Source organism: Catharus ustulatus, chromosome 7, assembly GCF_009819885.2.
Source record: "Catharus ustulatus isolate bCatUst1 chromosome 7, bCatUst1.pri.v2, whole genome shotgun sequence".
Classification (NCBI taxonomy): Eukaryota; Metazoa; Chordata; class Aves; order Passeriformes; family Turdidae; genus Catharus; species Catharus ustulatus.
In genome coordinates, this window is record NC_046227.1 from 14,349,167 (window position 1) to 14,372,063 (window position 22,897).

The window sequence follows — 22,897 nt, forward strand, 5'->3', positions numbered from 1 at the left end:
AAACATTCTGTGTACAACTGATGTGACAAAAACATTCTGTGCACTACTGATGTTGTACATCAGCTCCCGGGCTCTCATGTACACAGGAAAACCAAGGCCCAAATATGTGTTTGATGGACAACCTTTATGACTCCCAATGCTACTGAAAATCACCCTTTGCTCTATAAAAATGTTGTTAAACATAAAATGAGGGTAGCCTGTGCTTTTAACAGCCTGTGTAATTGAGTCTCATAAGGCAAATAAATGTCTACATATATTAAAATAGTTGCAAGGTTTACATTAGCCAACATTCAAGTTGCAGTGTAATCTGTGATTATATGTATGTGTAAGGTAGTACTGAAATATTAATATGTACATTTTAATATAAATAAGTGGAAAATCCCTCCCCCTGTACCTTTACAGTGTGTTCTATTAAACCTAAGATAATAATTTCGGCAGCCAATCACTCAGCCTTTAACTGAGTCTCATTTAAGTGTTGTATTTAGACACAATAAAACTTTTAGTGGCCCTAAAATCACATCTATGCATGAAAGACAAATTATTACAAAATAATGGTAGTAAAATTACACACAGAGTAATAATAGTATTACTATATTATACCAATACACACAGAGTAATAATGGTATTATCACATTATTACCAATGTTTAGCTAACAAAAACTAACTGGAGTATATTCAGTGCTAAAGCAGAGCAGCTGTTACAAAATGAAAGCAGCTAAATTGGTGTCAATATTATACCAACATGAATTATGTCTATATTAAAGGACAAGAAAGGCTTGTGCAGTACACCCTTAGCTAGCTTTGGAAGACATAAGCACCATATCCCACTCCTAACAAAAAGGTTAAGGAAAAGGGAAATCTGTGTGTAGCCAAGCTTTTCTCCCCCCTCATTTGATCAATTTCTAGTTGTAGTTATGAGGTTGCCTTTCCCCAAATATTTGCTAAAAATGTCTAATATATAGACCATGAATTTGAATCAGATCTATTTCTTCATGGAACATTTGAGACATGTTTCACACAAGTAGGGCTAATCCTATTACCTTAGCTTATCACCATGGATAGAATGATAACATTTATAAATAAAATATTGTCTTTGGAAAGAGAAAGCTATTTATAAACGCTATGGGATATCTTGGTGAACCTCACAGCAGTAAATCTTTATAAGTTTGTATTGGAGTTCAAATTTGACCCAATCAATACCTCCTGCTGCTATTTAAAGTGCTGCCTGCTCCTCTGAGCCATGGGGTGAAGGAGAAAGAGATCAGGGAACTGGAGGAACGATGCAAGGGGAGGCTAGAAAATGGGATTGGAGGAGCCAGATTCTAACTCTTGTGCAGACAACATCACTGCACTGCCTGCTGTAGGCTCCACAGGTGATGGAGGGAGGGGAGAGGTGTTTGAATGCCTTTGTGGCCCAGCAGGGACCTGCAGATCCCCAGCAGTGCTGGGTGGGTGAACGGGCAGGGTCACCTTGGCTCTGCTGCGCTTTTACCGGGCATGGCAGGCACAGGGGAACTCGCCTCTCCCAGCTCCCTGCTGCAGGGGGAGGGAGAGCTGGCAGAACACACAACACAGCTCTACACAGCCCTGCTTTGGAAATAAGGGGTCTTAAATGCTGTGTTACTTCAGATGGCATGATCATGTAAATAATAGTATCAAACAGGGCGACCCTGTGAGCTTCCAAGAGTTTTTAAAAATAGAACTATTTTTAAAATAAATATGTTTAAAAAAATAAAATAACTTACCTCTGCCTGTGAGATGTTTGTTCTCTTCTCATCTTTTTCTAGAGAAAAACATATGAAAAGAGAGAAGTTAATACAGAAGTGTTTCTCAGAGCTAACACTGTAGCTCTGCCATGAACCTACAGCACTGCTGTAAATAAGAAATTAACCTTCTTATTTACAGCTTTTCCTTCTCATTTGTGTGTCTCAGAAAGCCAGAGGCCCTGATTAGCATTTAGACATAAGCAGTGGTGTGAAGCCCTTAGTTCCCATTTTGTCAGTGAATAGCAGTGAGCCCTGGAGCTCCTGCAGCAGCAGGTCCTTTGTCCTGGCTGGCAGCAGGGCACTGCCAGTGGGGCTGTCGGGGGACACGGCTGCCTTGCCCAGGGACTGAGCCTTCTTCTGTGGTCAGAAAAGACCTGGTTGGCAAATGGTGTGGAGCAAACTCACAGGGAGTTCTAGTGCACTCAAATGAAAACAAGAACCTCGCCTTAGTTATTGTTACACCCATGCTGGTACTGAAGACTGCCTCACAGTAATATGCAAAATTAGCACAACAAAGCTTTACAAAGAGCAATCTTTACCCTGGAAATTTCATGACATTAGCAGATAGAATTTTTTCCTGAAACTTCTTACTTTCGATGCCTCAATTTGCTTTAGACTGTATGTATGGCAGAATTGGCAAAACTTGAGATTTCTACTAAAAACAAATGCCTCTGAGAATCTGTATGAACAACTAAGATTGTATGACACAGAGGAGGCTCAAGGTTCTTCCTAACAATGGCACATAACCAATTTTTGTATGAGCTAAATTATTTTGCTGCTGTTGTCTTCATGTGGTTAATGGCCAGAAGGTATCTGTCTCCTGCTGACAATTTCACAAATATTTGACAAAGATCGTGCAGAATATTTGATACAGAGTAGTTTGGAGCTCCAAAATAAAGTGCCATTAAAAACACAGACATCAATCTCTCACTGCTGCAATGGGCCTTAGAAAATTTTCCACTTGCAGATACCAGTGTGTAATTTTCACTGAGGTGTGACAGATCTGCAAGCATAGGTCTGAGCAAAGAATTAGGTCTAGGCAATATCATTTCATCTGACTTATTCTCTAGATATTGGCTGCTTGTGGTGCACTGTGTATGGGGGGAAGAGCCAGTTTATGCAGCTGGATCACAAATAAATGTGATCACATTTTCTGTTGCATTCTTTACCACTGGCTCTGTGCATCTTGCAAATGTTAATTGACTTACCAGGTTTTTCAGTGTATTTCCCATTACCTCCCTCTGAAAGATATTAAAATCACTCATACTCAGGGTTAAAAAGTGCAGTTGAAAACAGTGCTGATTACTAAAGCATGATCCCACAGATACAGAATTAGACGAAAATCAGGAGCCAGTTTCCTGCCATTGACATTTGCATGAACTTTGGTAAGGTCACTGATCTCCTCCTGGACTTCCCTACCTGTAAATAAGTATAGAAGTGTCTATTTCAGTATAGAAGTGTCTATTCAAGTCCATAAACACTTCGGGGTATGAAGTCAAGCTGGCTAAATGAGTGATTATTTATGTGCTTGCAGCCTTTCTTATTGGTTATGTACCAGCACATCAATGAGACAACACTGGACTTTTTTTTAATTCAGGATACTGGATTTAGATTAAATGCTGAAATTTTAATAAATCAGGAACTTTCAGCAAAGAACAATAAAGAGTAAGTTGCATCCCATTCCTTCCTGAGAATCTAAATTTGCCCAGATTAAAAATATATTTTGTAAACCCAGTTTGACACTTGCACAAGGAACAGAAACTGGCGTCAGTAGCTTTGCTGTGTTTCAGGTCTTGATCCTGAGAATGTGCACAGCTCCAACCCTTTGGGCTGGCACACTTAGTGTTCTTAGTGATGTGACATTAAACCTGTCAGAACTGAACATTTCCTTTCACCCAGCAGCCTTTAAATGACAGACAACTTTGGGAACAAGGGCTGGTTCTGTATGGAGTTGGAGAAACCATTCACACCACAGGGCAAAGAGTGCCAATGAGAAGCATCGGACAACATGGACATTTAAGAACAACCCATAAAATCACATAAACAAAAAAAATTTCCAAATCAGTAAACAGAGATCAGAAAGTAACCTAAGGGACTGAAAAATAAAAACTGAAGGCAGGAGTCATGAAGTGTACCATTGGGCAATGGTACATTTTGACATGAATTTATTTTTGAGGATAGAAGTAGGATCACACGCTTATTTTTGACAGGTATTGTGATGAATATAGATTTTTAAGGCGAGGTGACAAGGACTGGGAACAAGGGAAGCCTAAATCCCAGAATGCCACAGACTGAGGCAGAGAGAATAAAATAAACAAACCTTCTATGCATGGATGAGGAGGAAGAGATGAAAGGCAAGGGGGACATGGAAGGAAGATAGAAGAACCTGTAAGTAACTGAATTAGCAATGAGAAACAGGGACACTGAGGCTGTACCAACAGTAAAAGGGGAAATTTAGGGATGACAGAGATAAGAGCTGGAGTCCAGTGTGAGCTGGAGCTCAGCCAGGAGTTCTCTGCCTGGCCAAATACTTGGAGGCATCTTGGTCCAGCTGAAGGATTACATTAATAATTGTGTGAACGTTGTTCCTTAGACAAAGATGGGTTTTCCAGTGTAATGCTTTATAAATACTTTATATTAGTTACTTTATAAAGCAGTTAAAATAAGTTAATGAAAGCATGTTGTTACAGCAGTCTTACTAGGAAAGCATCCTTGTGAGAGTGAACTAAAGTAAGAATTAATGCTCTCCCTGCAAAAGGCCAGTACTGGCATCAAGAGGTCATGTAGAAAATCTCTGTGACAACAGACCTTATTGGGAGAATGGAAGGTACAAGGCAAGAAAAAACATCATCAGTTAGCACCTACAAATCAAACATTTCCACCACTGGAAGTCAAACAAGCCATGCATCTCTTACCCTCAAATCCCTCTCAAATCCATTGACAATTATAAACTGAATTTCTTTAGTGAGCTCTAAGAGCATGAATTCATCTTGAGAAGGGTCAGGTAATAATCAGAAACTAAATCACAAATATCAGGCTGTGATATCACTTGATTCACAGAAATCTCTGCATTGTCAATATCCTTTAGTTCCTGTTGACTACTGTGCAGGCAAGACTCTGCTCACAAAAAAATCATAGTTATACAGAATGAGAAATTCACTTTTCATGTTTATAACATAGCAATTATATCATGGAGAATGTGAAGAGATCAGCTGTTTCTCTTATATATGAAACAAACCCCCAGCTCTCAGTAGGTAACTTCTCCTGACAAGTTTGCTCTCTTTTTCAGGCCAGAAGGAAAGAAAATGGTTTTCCATTTTCCTTCCTCACAGCCCATAACATTGTTCACAGAACACAATATAGCTGTATTGTATTCCAAATCTCAACATACATCTTTTTTCTAGTTTAACTTATTCTAGGCTGCACTAATTACTAATAGGAATCTAATCAGTCAACTAATTTCTTGACAGTTTTTGTGGTTTTGTTTTAAGGAGGTGTTATAGAAATCGTATAAGGACCTGAGAATGGGCTTATACATAGCCAAGTGGAGTATGTAAAAACAAGCCTGGAGCTTTGTTTACAGACTTCTTTATACCCATGCAGAGGAAGAAGCAGTCGAGGACTTTCCCTTTTGCTGGGTGAATAATGTTTGGGCCTAATGTGATCCTTACCTCATGTAAGCTGGAGCATCACCTGGAAAATAAATAGGATTTAATGCTTTTTTCTGTATCCTCGGATATAAAAAATATACAATGAAGGGTTCAGTCCAAAGGGTATTCCCATCAATCCAGATATGTGCACAGACTTTCTGAAACAAAGCCTTAGTTTTTTAAGGGAAGTCACTTCTGAGAGCCCATCTGCCTGCACAGAATCAGAGTTCTAAGCTGTAGCCTTTACCCAGGGCAGAATCTCACCCACTTGCAGGGAAACCTGGCCCGACTATATTGCTGAAACAGTTTGGAGAAACACCAGGGGGTTGTCTCCCAAACTGGGCTGTTAGCAGAGCCCTATGAATCTTTACTGGCACATCCCCCAGCCCAGCTGATCTAATGAGTTCCCCCAAAGGTGTCCTTATTTGAGGCCAGAAAAGAGCCCAGAGGAAGGAGGCTGATTGTAGCTGGAATGGAATCTGCTTGATGGTGCAAATCTCTTCTTCCATGGATCTCCACTGCTGTGCAAACATCATGTCTTTGCTGGGGGAAGCTTTGTGGTTGTTTTAGCGTGAGATCAAAATTCATCTGCCTTGCTTCTCCCCCTGGATAATGCTAATGCACTTGGAGCAGCCATGCAGGGCAGGAGGTGACCTGTTAAAAAGAGCTGGCCTCTGATATCACCCATGGGCTCTGCAGTGGTCTCATCCAGCAAAGGCTTATCTCATCCAGCTAAGTACCCTGCTTGCTTTCTCCTCGGCAGGAGCAAATAAAAGCTTTTCTGTAGGGTTTCAATCAGGCACTGGAGAAACAGAACGGGTCAGAGGCCAGTTTTTACACAAAAGAAACTCAGTAAGAGACTGGTATAATTGTTGGAGAAAGCTTCTTGTGGAGAGTTTGGAAATTTCCTTGGGAAAACACAGCTGAGCAGATAAAAATCCCAAGGGGCTGATAGGTTTGGACCCAGGCAATTTTAGAAACTAAAACCAGAAAATAATCTTTCATTTTCCTTCCATTTAGTGACAGAAAAAGATGAAATTTTCTGAAAATTATGTTTCAGTCATTTCACATTTCAATTTCTCCATCAGTAAAATAAAATAAATATTTTTTAATTTACCAGTTTACCTTGCTGGTGTTTGACCACCACCACCTGTATTAGCCATTGGTATCTGTAAAACAAGCTCATTGAAGTCTGATTTAGAAATTGACCAACATAATATTAGTTTTTTCTGCTATCACAACTACGTTTCCTTTCTTCTAGAAGCCATAGCAAGACCAAAAAGTATTTCATGTTTTCTTTTGCCAGAGTCTTAGCTACACATCGCCACATCAGCTAGCATTTCATCACTTTTTACTAAACCACTGGGGTAGGAAAGGAAAGAAATTCAGAAAAGGAAAAAATTCAGAAAAGGAAAAAAATTCGGAAAAGACCATCCTAAGAAATGCTTACATAGTTAATTGTTTGATTTTTGCTTGCTGGTTTTTATTTGCCAGTGTTTATCAATGAGAACTTGACTATGGGTTTAGATGTCATTACATTTAATTACAAAGAAATATCCTGGAGTGCTCCTGGAGTGAGTGTGTGTTTCTGAAAACACTCCCATTGCAGGAAGAGCTCATTAGACTGGGGCTGCAGCTGCTGTGCAGGCGTAGCTGGGAGCTCTGCTCCCCTCCTCAGTCAAGGGCTGACAGGAGGGAGCGGGCGCTGCGCTGCTGCTGCTGCTGCTGCATCTCACTCCCTAATCAGCATCTAAATTACTGCCTGGCCCTTGAGGGAGCGCTAATAACAAGATTTGTATAGCAAGCAGTAATGAAAGCATGGGGTAGAGAGGAATTTGCTGGATACAGAGGCATTTGCATGCCTATCTACCCTTGCAGCTCAGGTGTGCAGTTTGGGGAAGGTCCCACACTGTGCTGCCAGCACTGGCACCAAGGGACCTCTTGTCCCTCCTTCTCAGAGATCATAGCACAGCTTTTCCCAGCCAGCTCCTGTCTGTAACCAGCCCTTTGTACTTCGGTAAAATCCTGCAGGCCAAATCAATCTGCTCTTTGGACATTTAAATTTTTTTTCCCCAGGTAAATCACTTATTTACACAACCGTGTATTTCCCACCTTCCATATTCAAGCAGCCATTACTAGTACTGAGAGTAGGGGCTGCAATCTCCTTTGTTGGACCAAATCTTCCTACTGGTGCTCAAAGTCAGCCCCCAAATGAAAGGAACAATCATCCTTTTCCTCCTGATGCACGCAAGAGCATCTGAGCCAAACATCTCTGATCATACAGACAGCATCTAAGGACCCACTTCAAGCTGCACAGCCATAAGAATATATAGAAATAATAACACCTTTCACAAACTACACAGATTAAAATTTCTTTAAAACTTGCATTCTGGTAAACATAATCTATTTTGGAAGAAACTGGAGACATTACAAACCTCAAATGTGAATCTGAATGTATTTGTTTACATCACATGATTCTCAGAAGGGAATTATAGTGCCTGATTCACCACCTTGTTATTCCAGACTCATGCCAGACTCATGGAAATCAGTCTCATTTCATTGGCATTAAACAAGAGTACAAGAGTGATGAATCAGGTCTGCAGCCTTTCCACAGAGCAATCACGAATTATTGCAACAAGCACAAAAATCATCCTTCTCCTGAGCATTTTGTTCCAATTTTTTCATTCTCCCTCCCTAAAATACATGATAAATATTAATATAAGACAAATTCTAAATAAGCATCATAAATCAAATATAGCTTCTCAAAATATATTTTGAAAGAGAATTAAAATTTAATTTTTTGCTCCCTTCTTAAAAAAGAACTGCATTTTCCGCCTCTTGTCTTGGTGTTGCATTTCTGCCTTTGTGGTCTTCCAGCTGCTGCCAGCTCTGTAAGGCTTTATGCTGATACTGTGCTGGCTTTGAACAAAACAGGTTTTGTGGGAAAACCTTTCATGGAAAGCGTAGTTCCATGCAGAATTTTCTTTTTCTGAAACACGAGAGGCCCAGTCCTGCTCCATGAGAGGCAGGTGAGCAAGGCACAGAGTTCCTGACTGATGTCCTGGATCCATGGTATGGGGACAATTGCAGAGCTGGCAGGTTTTCCCAGGGAGGTAATCAACCCAGGGAGAAACATGTATGAAATAAACATTCTGTTTGGACAACAAATGTGAAGACTGGCTTTAATTCACAATAGAAACAATGGCAGCCTTGATGCTTTCTTCTAGTTGCTTTCTAAAGAGCACAAACTCCTCTTTGGTGAAGGAAATGGAGAGAGCCTTCCAAAGAATGACTGACTAAATAAGATTAGCCAGGAGGAGGTAAGTACTTTATTTTTTCTTTCGATCTCTCAGATGAGATGTTTTCTGGACCAAACAAAAATCTCTGACTAAATTACCAGGAGTGACTCTGAGCTAAACTTCTCATGTACTTTGCAGCTGACCAGTGCGGACTCCTGGCACCAGAGCCAGGAGGGACCTCTGGCAGGACCACAGGGTGTCACTGTGGGCAGAAGCCCTGCATCAGAGCTTGCCTCCACATTGCTTCAAAGCTCCCTAAAATCTACTCATTCCAAAGACAATCCACCTATTTAACAGCAAAGTGCTTCTTTCTGTTTGCAGCATGACAGAGTGAAGCTCAGTCAGGAATCTGGGCTGCCTGCTGCGGTCTGACCCTCGGCAAAGAGGAGTTCATCAGTGCCTGGTTCTGCTGGGTGTTAAGGGTGGTACAGGCAAAATGAGTCTCACAGGAGTTCAGTGCAAATCCTGCACCAGCAAAACAAACTGGGTGAAACAGAATGTTGGAGAGTCAGTATTTTATCCTTTATATACAGCGTGAATTGGTTAAAAAATAATAGGCAAAATACTTTCTAATTTAATAAACTAGTTCTAGAGTTAGTGCAACTGGGAAAGAACTTCATTCATACATAAACTGCCTCTTAGTCAAAACTCTTGCTCATTATCTAAATTAAGTAATTACAGTCATATCAATATTCACTGCACCATTGAAGGTCCAGGTTAATACATTCAAATAAGTAAAAATAAATGAGACAAAGTGAAGAAAATTACTGGGATTACTGACATGAAATTTAAAATCCTTGGTCTATTGGGAAAGCTGTTGGTAAACTCAGGTCTCAAAATGAGTAAAGTAAGACTTAAAAGACACATGATGATTTACATAAGACCCTTTTATGCACAGCTACTTAGATTAATTAAAATCTCCCTTTTAGACTGAAATACACATTCGAAAAAAATCTCTTATTCTTGCAGCAAATAAATGTAAACCAGAATGATTCTGATTTTCTGGCATGAACCAGAAGGGAACTGGACTGCCATCATTTCTGGGTGTCCCAAGCAGGCCTGGAGGGCCAAACTAAACAGCAAGGAAACCTTAGAAAATTAGACTTTCACAGACATACAGAACAAGGCAAAGCACAAAGACTGCAGAGTAGACCTAAATCACAGCATGTTGTCTCAAACTTGTCCAGCTGTGTCGAATGAGAACTCCCCTCATTTAGAGGTTACATTGACATAGGGGCTATTCTGACAGGACAGATGTCAATAAAGATCACATCTTTGCTGTATGGACCAAGGGCAGTTTCCACACTCACAGCATACTCTCACCTGGCCTGAAATCTGGCAATGAAAGACAAGACTCACATGAAGGAAATAGCAGAGCAGTGGAGGTAAGAAAGGATTTTGGGAGGTTGGAAGAAGGCCAGAGCTGTCGAGAAGCTGCTAGCAAATACTCAGAGAAACAGGTTCAGAGCAGAAACATGGCTCTGCAGTGTCCCCAAGTAAAACAAACTGCCAGACAATTACTTTTATTAATGGCTGCTACTGCTTAATCAAATGTACCCAACACTCATGCTCAAAAAAATTCCCAAGCAGCTTGCAATTATTTTGTACATTGACAAAGTAATAACAAAATTATTTGTTTGTGAAACGACTTAGTGGTGTCATGAAGTTCTTTCACATGCAGAAGGAAGACAAGCAGAGAGCTGCCCAGTGTTGGGAGTCCATCAGTAACACTGGATAGTATTAGTAAAGTGCTACTTTCCATCTGCTTGCTTTAGGTTCAGTCTGTGTTCAAATGACTGAAGAGGTTGAAGATCTAAATATAATATTGAGGAAAAGATCCTGAAGTAAAATCCATGATTACCAGGAAAGTAGTGCTGGCAAATCCCAGGATAAACTTTTAAACCATTTTCTAATAACTTCATACGCAGGGATCAGTTGTGATGGAAAATGGCTCAGAATTGACCTACTGATCACAATTTTTGTATCAGTGTTACAGCTGCAAATGCCATCACTTTGAGTGGTTCCTTTCTTGGCTGGGAGCTGTAGGAATATTCTAAGCTCCAAAATAAAAACCAGCAGCAGCAGCAGCCAAAACAAAACAAAAAAAAACCCAGTCAAACATTTCTTAGCATGCTATAGCTCATAAAACCATTTAAAATGTATCCTCTCTGAATGTGTTTGTACATTCGGGACAGTGGCATTTGCCCTGGGATAAGAAAACATACAAAACATACAAATAAAATTTTTCCTTAGTCAGTGATTATTATTGCTGCCTTAGCGATTTCCTTCCTTTTGGAATAATACCTCAAGGATTTAATACCTCAAGGAATGCTTTGTAAAGCTAGTCCTGGCCAACTGCTTGTGGCTTGCTTGTGGTTAGAATGCACATGCAGAGAGCTCCTCACATACATGGATCATCTTACACAGGAATCAAGTCACCTACTAATAATAGCTCTTCTTGGGGGTTAACACCCTTTTTTACAAAAAAGGAAGATGCAAATATCAGTTTTGTAAAGCCATTGTTGGGTTTTCCAAGCCTTCAGAGAGTCAGCAAAACCAGGTTCCATAATCGCATTCTTCCCTTAAGCACAGCTAGGTGGGCTGGAAGAGCCCAGGGCAATCATTGCTTGCTCGGAATAAGTCAGCTGTAAATTCCAAAAGCATTTTTCAGAATTTCTACTAGCCTTACTACATACCAGAGACACAGGGCTTTTGTTTTGTACATCTGCATCTGTACTGTCACAATCAGAAACACCTTGCTGTGATTCCTTTGGAACGAGCCCCATGCTCCTATGGGATGTGCTGCACACACTAAAGCCTAAGTCACACACCAGCAGCAGCATTTCAGGGGGCTTGGAAGCCTCTTATCAGCCACAGCCTGCTCCCTGTCCTCTGCATTTCAGAAACAGACTGTAAAATCCTAATCTTGACCAGGATCAAAAAAATCTTCTAGGCCACAATTCTTTAAAGGGAAAACTCTTTTTTATCCCCTATCCCCTGTTCCCCACCCCTCTTCCTTTTAGCTCATGAGTACAATTCCACTCGTAAGAGAAAAGGATACAAAGGAGCCTGTAGCAATAGAAACGTGTTGCTTTCAAACCAGCTGGGCTTTTAGGTTAAATAGCTCCCTGATTCTGCAGTTGTCCTGCAGATCCTACTACAAGAGGGAAAAGGCAGAGCAAGTTCTTGAGAATCCCAGAGGAGCTACTCTGTGGAGGTGGCCAAGGAAACAGCAGGACAGGGTCAGCCACATCTCTGCTTTCCACCACCACCTGAGAACAGCTACGGCAGGCAACTTCAGAAAGAATTGAAGGGAATTCTATCACTGTGTGCTATTGAGTGGTGGAGGCTCAGTGCAGAAATGTCTAGGTTATGGGATAAGCCATATTGTAGGGTGCAATAGAGCTCACTGCTGTATTGAGCCTCCAATCTGCCTTGCTCATGTCCATTTTCTGTGTAATTTTCACTGCTTATCTTATCAGAGCAAAGGACATGGCCTGATGTAAAAAACACAACCTTTACAATGCACCTTCATCTACTCAACACTGCTGACTCTGTTAGTGCAGTTTGGTTGCACAGGTTGAAGAATACCAAGATATCAATTCTCTGTGGGACATCTGCATGCTGGGTATCCCAGGGAAAACGTGCACAAAGAAGGAGAAGGTCACTACGCTCCATTCTGCTACTCTGATAGTCTCTTGATCCACCATTTGAGAAAAAAAATTAGAAGTGATTTTAGACAGGAATAACGTTTTGAAGGGGAGGAGAAAACAGAGCTCCTTTCAATAGACATAAAGTTTAATTCTACCCCAGAACTGCTTTGGTTACTGCAAAAAGAGACTTGACTGGTCCATCTGATCTTGTTTCCACCAGCTGATGACACAGGCAGCTCAGACTCACACGAAAGCAAAGCTAAGCTCTCTGCCCTCTCACAGAGTTTCTGCGGTCTTCTGTAGCTGGCAAAACCTTTCAGGACTGATACATCAATTTGTTTGGTCTCTGCTAGCTTTAGGTCCACATTCATTCAATTCCTGACTTTGATGTCTTTTGAAGTGAAGTTTTAACTTCAGTTAAGCCATATAAAGAGTTAATTTTTGCCTCTAAAAGCTCAATAAATGGGCTACCTTGATTGATGCTTTAAGTGCAACCCCTTCCCAATATTCTGAACATAATGAGGTTAGTGCTAAAAGCTGGATTCTCTCTCATCTATCTGCATTATCTATTTATTCCGCACACGTCACCATGGTAAATGAGTGCTGCATTAAGTACTAAATAGCAGAGGTCAGAAAAACCCTGTGTTGTATTCTTTTCCCCTCAGCAAGGCTGAAACCTCTATTAATGGATTTTAGTTTATTACCTGATGTGAACGAAAAAATATGTTTAAGTATTAGCACATTATTGAAGTTTGATTTAAACATAATCTCAAAACAAACTATCTTGACATCCTTATTTTTTAAAATTGTCTTATAATGCTTAAGTGGACTTAATTTCAAATATTCTCTGATTTTTTTTTGTGATTTAACACCCCTTTCCATCAATACAAATAGATTCCTTGCCACAGACTAGAATGGACATATTTTGATCCAAATTCTTTTTTTAAAATGCCATATGCTCATGTAGTTGTATTAAACATAGCTTAAGCATTTGACTATAAGAAGTAATTACACCTAGGCACTTCATTTGTCAACCAGAAAACTCACCATCTATTCCGAATTCTCAGCAAAACCAGCTATATGAGGTGCATAAGTATTAGGCACAGTGCAAATCTGTTAAGAACTCCTCTAGGAAAATATTAAGCCTTATGAATGCAATAAAGTTAGAATCTGTCCAGCTAACTTCCCCAGCAGGCCAGGCAGCCACTCCCACTGCTATTCCCCAGGGCTCTGGCTCTGTGGTGCTGTATCCACAGAGGTGATAACAAATGTAAACATTCCAAAAGCTTATCAGGCCTGACGCTGGATGATCAAGCAGCTGCAGAGCTGTAACGTGAAGCCATGTATATTAAAAATATTTTGCAAATAATCTCCTGGGGTGGAAGAAGGCGGTTTCTATGGTGCTTTTTGTATAAGGAACAAGGAAAACAGATGAAGAGTACAAGGTTCAGCATCTAAAAATACCACACTCACTTTCAGGTGGTTCCACGGACATTGACCCTTCCAACACAAAACCAATGGGAGACAGGGAGCAGGAGGAACAAGTAAAATCACAGTACACATTAGGAGTTTAGCTGCACTGTAAATAAAAAACTATTTATATTAATTTCTTAGGTATTCAAGGCTGGAACAAGAGTGATGGATCAGTGCAATTCTGTCCATATTGGGAGCAAATAAAGCTTTTGGGGTTTTGGCTTCCTGCCCTCTCAGCTGCAGCACTGCTCTGATGTAGGCACAAATCTGAGTCCTGGTTTTGGATATCCAACCTCTATTTCCATCCTCCAGAGCTTTCTCAGGCAGTGTTTGCACCCTGGGCTGCCCCATCTCATGGAGGGACAGTAGGCTCTGGTGAATGGGAGAGACTCATTCTTGTTTTGACTAAATTTGCTCACTTCAGCCAACTGGAGAAACTTGTTCATATGGGTCATGCAACATGTACCTGTACAGTCAATCAATAAACACTGAAAATGAAGGAAGGATGGATAAAAATAAACACCAAAAAAATCAACAAAATAAGTAAATTTTTACCAGAATATGCATAATAGCTATTTGTTTTGACTGTCTCTGTGTAGCTGTCAGACCCTTCACTGTTTACTGACTACAGAGACTGTCCAGACTCTGTCTGGGCTCTATATGAAATAGTACATGTTTCCTACTGTTTCACTCTATGTGGTTTACACAATTGCTAAAATATTCACAGGGAATGCATCTGTTTGTGAATTGTTGTGCTCAGGACTGCAAAAATTGTGAAAAGGCAGCGGGTTGCTTTGGTGACAACCCTGAGTCCAGGCACAGCACTGCCACTGCATCCCAACCAACTCAGACCTTGTCCTCCAGCCTGCTGTCCTTACTGCGCTGCAGGGAGCATAGCAACTCTTTTGGCAGGTGATGACACTGACATAGAAAATCCTCATCCTCTCACGAAAATGGAGCATCTTCAGGAAATGGACCATTTTCATGAATGATGAAAAAAATCCTTTTTTTTTTGTTTTAATTCATTGTTTCCTTCTGGGCTGAATAAAGAACAGCTCAAGCATAGGTTCTTGACATTTTTTTTCTTTAATTTTTTTTTTTTCCTTAGTCCTTGAGCTTTCCTTTTAGTTTTCATGGAGTCTGTATTCATACTGCATATGTGTGAGGAACTTTTGCTGTGCCTTGTTGCAGGAAATTCTGAGAGCTTGAACTGCAGAATAAATTCAGAGTAACCCAAATACAAAAATCACGTGAGCAGAGTGCATATAGGTAAGAAAAAGGGATGTGTTTGCCACTGAACATTTGCAGTCACACATCATCCTGCAAACAGCAGGATACTTTGGAACACAGACATTTCCATCCCTGTCCTGGAAACCCTATCACCTGTCAGGTCTTAGGCAATGTTTACTTTCCATATTTCATTGTTTCCCTGTGTCAGATCGTCCTTTCCAGCACAGGCTGAAAGAACACGAAGGTCCTCACTGCCTTGGCAAGAAGTGCCTGATCTCTGAACATCCTGGTGCCATAAGTAATGTACACTGGGCTCTACCAGTCCTCTGCTGTGAGGGGGCACAAATGTTTTTCATTGCTTATTGAAATACCTCCACAGACTCCTGGGCTGGTGTAAAAAGAGACAGAATACTTAAATGGCATATACATTTAGCATATAGAAAGACCAACTAGTTTGAAAAAAATATATCTAAGGCCAGTTTTTATTCACATACTGATTTTCTGAATGCTCTATTACCACATTAGAAGCCTAAATTTGCAATTGAAAACAGCTGCTATTTGGCTTACTCACTCTCTAGTTCTTGGACCAAAGTAAGCAGTATGTCCTACCAGAATCTCAATCGTTTGAAAAACATATCAGTTTCCATGAACTCTGAGACCAAGAGTTTTCTGCTGAGGTTTTTCCCTGAGAAAGGATAGGAGAATTGCTTGGCAACACTCAGTAACACCTGCCTCCTACTAAGTAGGTCTTTTCTTGAGCTCAGTTTATTGTGCCTTGGAAGAAAAAAAAATATGTGACCATTAGATCTAAACCCAAACATATTCATTCACCTAGAAGCATGGTCCAACTAATATTAGTCATAAACCTTAATGCTGGGCAAAGTAACTCACATTAATCCCATCAAGAATGTGGTGCTGGTACAGTTTGCATCAGCAGAAAAGCAGATCTGTCTGTGGTAATGAGATTTATTGTGCAGGGAAAGTCCAAGAGTGTCTAAAACCAATTTAGCATAAAAACCTCAACTACTTTGGGTTGTCATGGAATTGACAAAGGTGTTAGGACAGATGTTCCTCCCACCACTCACCTGGCTGTGTTGTTTGCTGCTGCACTAAATACTGAGACTGCCCATGAGGCATCTCAGCAGAGCTCTGGGGAAGTGACAGTAAGCTGGCATGGATCCTTTCTGGATAACCAAAAATCATCTAGGAACGAGAAAGCTAAACTGCCAGTGCCCAGACACAAGCTGCAAACATCTTCCTTGTTTGGAGACAGGTTCAGATTGCTTTTCTTCAAGTTACGGTTTCCAGCATTCTAAGCTCAGATGTACTGTGTTATACTGGAAAGATACATTTTATATTGCTTTTGCAGTGGTAATATATCCTTCCTTCTTTGAAATGAGATTAGCAAAGCACCAAAAGGCAGCTGTATTTCTACACACAGAGTAACATTTACATTACAAGCAAGGAAATCAAAACAGGCAACAAAGCAGAAAGTGGAGTTGGAAAGCGAAAATACATAGAAAATTTAGATACACAGAATTTATCCTAGTGTTTACCCATATTCTAATGCTTCAAGAAGACTGAACATTTCGACATGAGTTGAAGAGCCTTTGCCAGCCAGATTGTTTGATGTTGTGTTGGCTCTGTGACAAAGCCAGTCTGTACAGGAACGCTGGCATTGTTTTCTGATCAAAGCAAGCCCTAATGGTATTAAACCTGAGTTGTGTTCTGACGTGCTTTCTTCCCTCAGCTAGCAGTTCTCTACTTTGCTACCAGCTTTTTCTTGAGCTGTTGCATTATGATATTCTGCTGGTTTAAAGCATGCTCGGATTTTTATTTCAGTTAGTAAGAACTGATATTCCTGTATTTTCTGCTATGCTGGGCATGGAGACAGGAGGTTGTGCATACACAGAAAAGACTGTTTTTGATGGTGATACTCAGTTTCTGTATCTTTAAAACTAAGCATGTGTGCTTACATTCCTTTTTTTAAAAGGCAGGTGTAGAGCAACTGTGGCTATAGCAGGATGCAAGTGGGTTACCCCAGTAACCCATGCACAGCCCTCACAGGATGAGATGCTGCCCATTTGTGTAGCTCCCTCACTTTATACTTGTCTTTGCCTTCACAGATAGTAAAAGGGTCTTATAATTTAAAATAAAAGTAAACTGATTTGATATTATAAAAATCAAACATCAGATGCTCAGAAAATAACGCTCCATTGATGGAACTGAAGCACAGTAGATTTGAGTGATTGTGTAACTCAAGTCTCAGTTTGCTATTGGTCGTTTCTCTGCTCAGGTGTGACACAACCCACCTAAGAGCACTTTAGAGAGAACTCACAGATAGAGTTGAGGGTTTATTCATTGCTATGCTGCTTCACAAGGTCATATTGTCCACTTCAATCACTGTTGCTGCTGCAACTCAAATTTCTCTTTTTTTGGCTGTGATTGCACTTATAAATGATGCCAGCCAGGGTGAGCATGAGAAAATGTGAGAGTCAATGATGCCCCAGGCTGGATATGAACTCCTATAGTCACATTTATCACCTGCCTTTGAATCATTCAGTGTAGTCTAACACCGTCTCCTTGGAAGCAAAGAAGTCAAACAGACTCTTCTTATGGTTTCTGAGCAGCTGTCATTGGTTTAAAATGACTTAGGCTTAGTAGACATTCACTTTATAGCACAATTGACCTGACCTAAATAGGTGAAGACATATCCCTGTCAAAGCTGTAACAGGCATCAGGGATGGATGAGAAGACTTAATAGAAAAATAACTTCTAGGCCTTTTTACAGAAGAACTCAAGCTGAATTTATTATGAAGTTCTTAAATGTCCAAACACATTTTATTGCCTTCTGGTTTCCAGATGGGTGTGCATCCAGAACACCAAAATACCACAGAAATGCTACTTTTTTTCCCCTGCTGCAATCAGAAGCAGCTGTAACAGAAGGCTATAGAAAAGTCTGATTCTATGCCTGTTTCTGTTTCTCAGAAAAAGAGAAGTTTAGATAATTTGAGTAAACTTTGGAGGGGCATCCAAACATTTAGGATTGCATCAGGGCACACATTTCAAACTCTTGGAAGCACATCTTTCACTATCTCCTTACTCCTAATAAAGGAAGTGGAATACTCCAGTGGGTAAAATTCAAGGGACAGGACTCTTGCTTAGCCCTAATAAAAAAGGGTGGCTCTGTCAGTATCACTGGAATTCTCTGCTGCTCAGTTTCTCCACTGATCTAGAGAGTCACACTCCTAAAGCAATTTGTTGGAGGGTCAAGTTAGCTCCTGTACTATTATTTTTTTTAATTAACTGCATCCATTTGCAGTGATGAATTTACTATTCCAAATTCTATTCAAGATCCAGTAACTGATCAGCATTTTGGGGTTTAATCAGCAAGGTGTTAAAGAGGCCCAGGGACTAGCTGACTCTGAAAGCTGGAGGCACAAAACCATCTCAGAAGCTGCACAGCCCCTGACAAGACGAAGACCACAAAGGCTTTAGTTAGTGTTTGCACTTCCATTGTGAAGCTCTTGTCTGCCTTTCCAACCTGGCCTTGCAGTCCTTGTGTTCAGCAGGTTTGCAGAGCTACCCACCTGCACACACCCTGTCCAAGGGACACCCTATGGGAATCTGCATGAACCTCATGGTGAAGGGCAGGAAAATGAAGCTGCTTTTAAAGTTTTAGTTTTTATCCAACTTCACAGAAAATTTAAAAACAGGACCAGACTATAATTTAGCCAAATAATGAATTCGTTAATATTAGTTCCCAGTATCTAGAAAGAACAAATAATAGCTAAATAAACAAATCTAAATAAGTGAAGACAAATACTAACTCATGAGCTTATATGGAAGTTGGCTGAAACTTGCAGCAATCCTGACTCATAATAAAAATGATTTATTTAAAGACTTATTATGAACATTGCAGGAAAGGTGATAACAGACATGCACCACTTTGTTTACAGTAAAATTTCCTGTAAATTAAAGAGTTCTTATTCTTTGTTTGGTTTTGATTTGGTATTGTACCAAGTATCTGTTTATAAAAGGAAATATGACGGTACAAAGTGTACAAAGTGAATTGCAAAAGAGATTAACAGTCAAGGTGAATTTGCTTTAAATTAAGTCCTAGCAATACAGACAGTGTATATCCCATTGTTATCCCATACAGGTAAAGAAAGTCAGTTCAAGGCAGATCTTCCATGGACCATTTCTGAGAGCTGAATTGCCTGAAATGCAGGACAGAAAGATACTCTACCAAAAGATTTTTAAAAAGATTCAGGTGACTAAGAGATATGGCAGGAAAAAAAATGTTGCAGAGCACAAAAAATAAAAAGTTTGATATAAAGTAGGCAGTGTGTTCCAAGGGATTAAGTACTGAAGATTTTCCCCTTTTTGTGGAGTTTTTGTTTATAACACTCCCTAAACAGCTATTAAAGAATCCTTCTGAAGTCATATTTCTATGACAAAGTATGTCTCAACCTCAAAATATCCCATCCCACAGAAGATTCTCTGTGGGAACTCCTGGATGGAGATAATATATTCACAGTTGAAAAAGAATAATGAAAAAACACATTATATGTTTTATCAGGAAACTAGAACAGAATCTATTTTGTAGAAACAACTCCTTTGGTTAAATTGAGGTTGAACCCAGCCTGGTATCTCTAGAGATTGGACTTTGTGGATCTTCAAAGTTTTCGTCCAAGGAAAGCAAATATTTGTGGATTAATTCTCCTTCTACATCTACAACTCCATTTACATGGAGAATAAAATTGTGAAATCAGTGACATTATCCAAAGGCCAGGAATTATCTGTGTTCATGGGGTTTACTCCAAGTAGTCCTCACATCCATTGTTTGATATTTAGAGCTACAAAATTAATGCTGTATATTTAAAATCGTGTGGTTAATCAAACTGGTTTGCAGTCAATGCTGTGTGTACAAGTTCAGTGGTTTAGGAGGAATGTTGGCACTCACCTGGGGGCATGTGCTCATTCATGATGACGAGTGATGCTGGCGTAGGCCTTCTTTTCCTGATCTGTAACAGATACAAACCAAGCAGAATCATTTAGGGCCCATCAATTGCCACACACACAAGGCATAGCACAAAATCTGTCTGGAGTCCTCCAGAGTATAGACCAGGCAAAGTTAAAAAGGAAACTATTTAAAGCACAGCAGCACTTCACTGTCCTACTGACAGCTTGTCTGGTCTGACAGCACTCAGGGTTGTGCTGCTGCTTGTTCAGGGAGAGCAAAGGCACGGGGAGAGATGTCCAAAATACCTTTAGGATTTGTAATCATCTTGACTTAAGTTTTTGGATATGTATTGCTGAAAAATATCAGTCATATCGTAAAATATTGACACATAGTTTTGCTTCAGGAAGATGATTGCTGTAGGTTGTGAGCTTGTATGTGCAGATACCAGTACTGGCATAGCTCTCACAAGTAATAATTGATAATATTTTGCAAGTGCATTTCAGAGTTTTGCAGGCATGCCTTATATTTCTAAACTGTTGTCAGAGGTGTTACTACCATTCTTTAGCTAAAAATACTCCAGTATTCAAGACCTTAAAAAGAGTATTCAGCAGATTTTATATACCAATATATAGTCTTGAATTGTATACCATTCTTCAGAGTTTATCTGGGTAACTTTTGTTCCATTAACAGTGGCTGAACTTCATGGTATTGGAATACCCTCCAATATAGCACACATTTGCACTGAAAGCCTCCAGGCCTGATGTGCTATTGAATTTAAGAGAGGGATCAGGAGCATTTAAGCTAGAAACCATTCTGAAAAAAATCCTCAATGTCAGTGCATTTGTTCTTTTTCATTTGCTGAGCCAACATCTGTATTTAGCTGGGTTCAAATTTTGCTTTCAGAGGTGTAAATGGAAAATTACATCATCAGGGTTAATGGGTTTATTCCAGATTAGTGTAACTGTAGCTGACTGTAGAATTTACTATTTTAATTTCATTGCACACCCACAGTGAAACTGTATAGCACTTGGAATCAAACTCACAACACACCAAAAAAAAAGGACTGCCCATAAATACCAGGCAGAAAATAGGCTACAGCATTTCAAAAGCCATGGGAATTCCAGGAAATCCTAATCCTATGGTTCCCACAGACTTCAGAAAAATATCAGAACACGTTCTGCTTGAATTCATCGCAGAACTATTCAGTAAGGTATGGACATCTCACAGCTCAGAAGTGGACAAAATGAGGACCCACAACAATTCTTTTCTGCACCCTTCTAATATTTTGCATTTAATGATCACTCACAACTCATCATTTTCTGGAAAAGGTGCCTGCCTTTTAAGAGACACAACATCAGAGTATTCAGGAAAATAGATAACTGTCCTAACAGTGCAAATAATTTCATGGCTAATGGGATGGGACTTTCAAGGTTATAATATTCCCCTGGTATCATCTAAAATCAGACATACCCAAATAGAAGCAAATGTTGAGAAGTACTTGTACAGAGAGAAATGTACTGGGTCACCTAATTAAGATTTATCCAGTTTGCTCACAAGACTGTCTGTGACCTTTTTTTAGGCACATCTACACATATCTGTACCCAGTAATAGATATCTTTTCCTCCTTAGACATCTGCACTGATATATATATATCATTACATTATATATATATATATTTATATATATATATATATATATGTGTGTGTGTGTATCTTTTGGGAGTGAGTTAAGACCTAAAATAGCATCCATATTATTCCAACAAGGACATAAGTATGGCATATTTCCACAGGTATATATATTATACATATCCATACATATATATTATACATTTACATATACATGTAAAACACTGTAAAAATGCCTTAAAGACTGTAAAAATCATAAGAAATACAGGAAGTAATTGAAATGATGACTTTTGTGCAAAACATTAATTGGATTTTCTCACATTAAAATCAAAGGTAAATAAGACGCCTTCTCAACATTTCTGTTAGGTACCTATTATCAACTTTGTGCTTTATGTATATATAATACACTTAATTTGTTGAGAATGTATTAATTGAGTGTATCCATGTGAAGTGTAAATATTAGTATAGAAGTGCAGTTAGAGAAAAGGCACAACAAATAAGCAGTAATATAAACCTAGCCAAGGTGAAGAAGCCTTATTCTGGCTAGAGGACATATCCTTCTCCCTCTGTAAGTATATCAAACATTGCTATAAGCTCCAGAGTTTTTCATCTACAGTTTTACTAATACAAGCTAGAAAAGCCTTTAGGCCACAAGCATCACTTGCTCTCACCCATATCTTGCCCCATTCCCACCCCACTCCCTAAAAACCCTGAAGGAAACCCATCTTCCTTACCTGCTCAGCTGCCTCGGGGTCGATTTGGCTCTGGAACAGGGGCACAGCAAACTGTATTTTTTTGGGGCTGTTGGGCTCCATGGTGATGCTGAGGTGACACAGACGGGAGAAGAGGCTGGAGCTGGTCTGGCTCTGTGCTGTGCCCCGGCGCCGTCCCCACAGCCAGGCTGGGAGCTCCGCAGGAGCAGCTGGAACTCCCGACTTAGCACGGGAATCTGCGCGAGCCCAGCAGCTCCCTTATTCCACATCCACAGAGATGCCACTGCCTTGGCTATTTGCTTTTTTTTTTCCCTTCTCTCCCCTCTCTTCAGCAGCCCTTCAGATCCTCTCAGCAGAAAGCTGAAAGGAACAATAAGCTAATTGTGTACCAGCTCACTTCTACATATGCCAAGCATTCACTCAGAAGCTAATTGAAAATGCAATACTAGCATTGCATGGCCTGGAGCCTTGGGATTTGAAAAAGAGGATCTCTCCACCGTACATTACTAACTGCCTGCTCAG

The 22,897-nt window shown here is 40.0% G+C and overlaps 1 protein-coding gene across 1 annotated transcript in view; it reads right to left on the reverse strand.

Annotated features, from left to right (window-relative positions):
• PPP1R1C (protein phosphatase 1 regulatory inhibitor subunit 1C) overlaps positions 1-22,897 on the reverse strand; it is a 46,745-nt gene extending 23,848 nt beyond the window's left edge. Inside the window, 4 exon segments of the mRNA XM_033064077.1 lie at positions 1,746-1,783; positions 20,038-20,098; positions 22,397-22,509; positions 22,512-22,897. Of these exon segments, the coding sequence (XP_032919968.1) occupies positions 1,746-1,783; positions 20,038-20,098; positions 22,397-22,509; positions 22,512-22,644 (345 nt within the window). The 5' untranslated portion in view covers positions 22,645-22,897.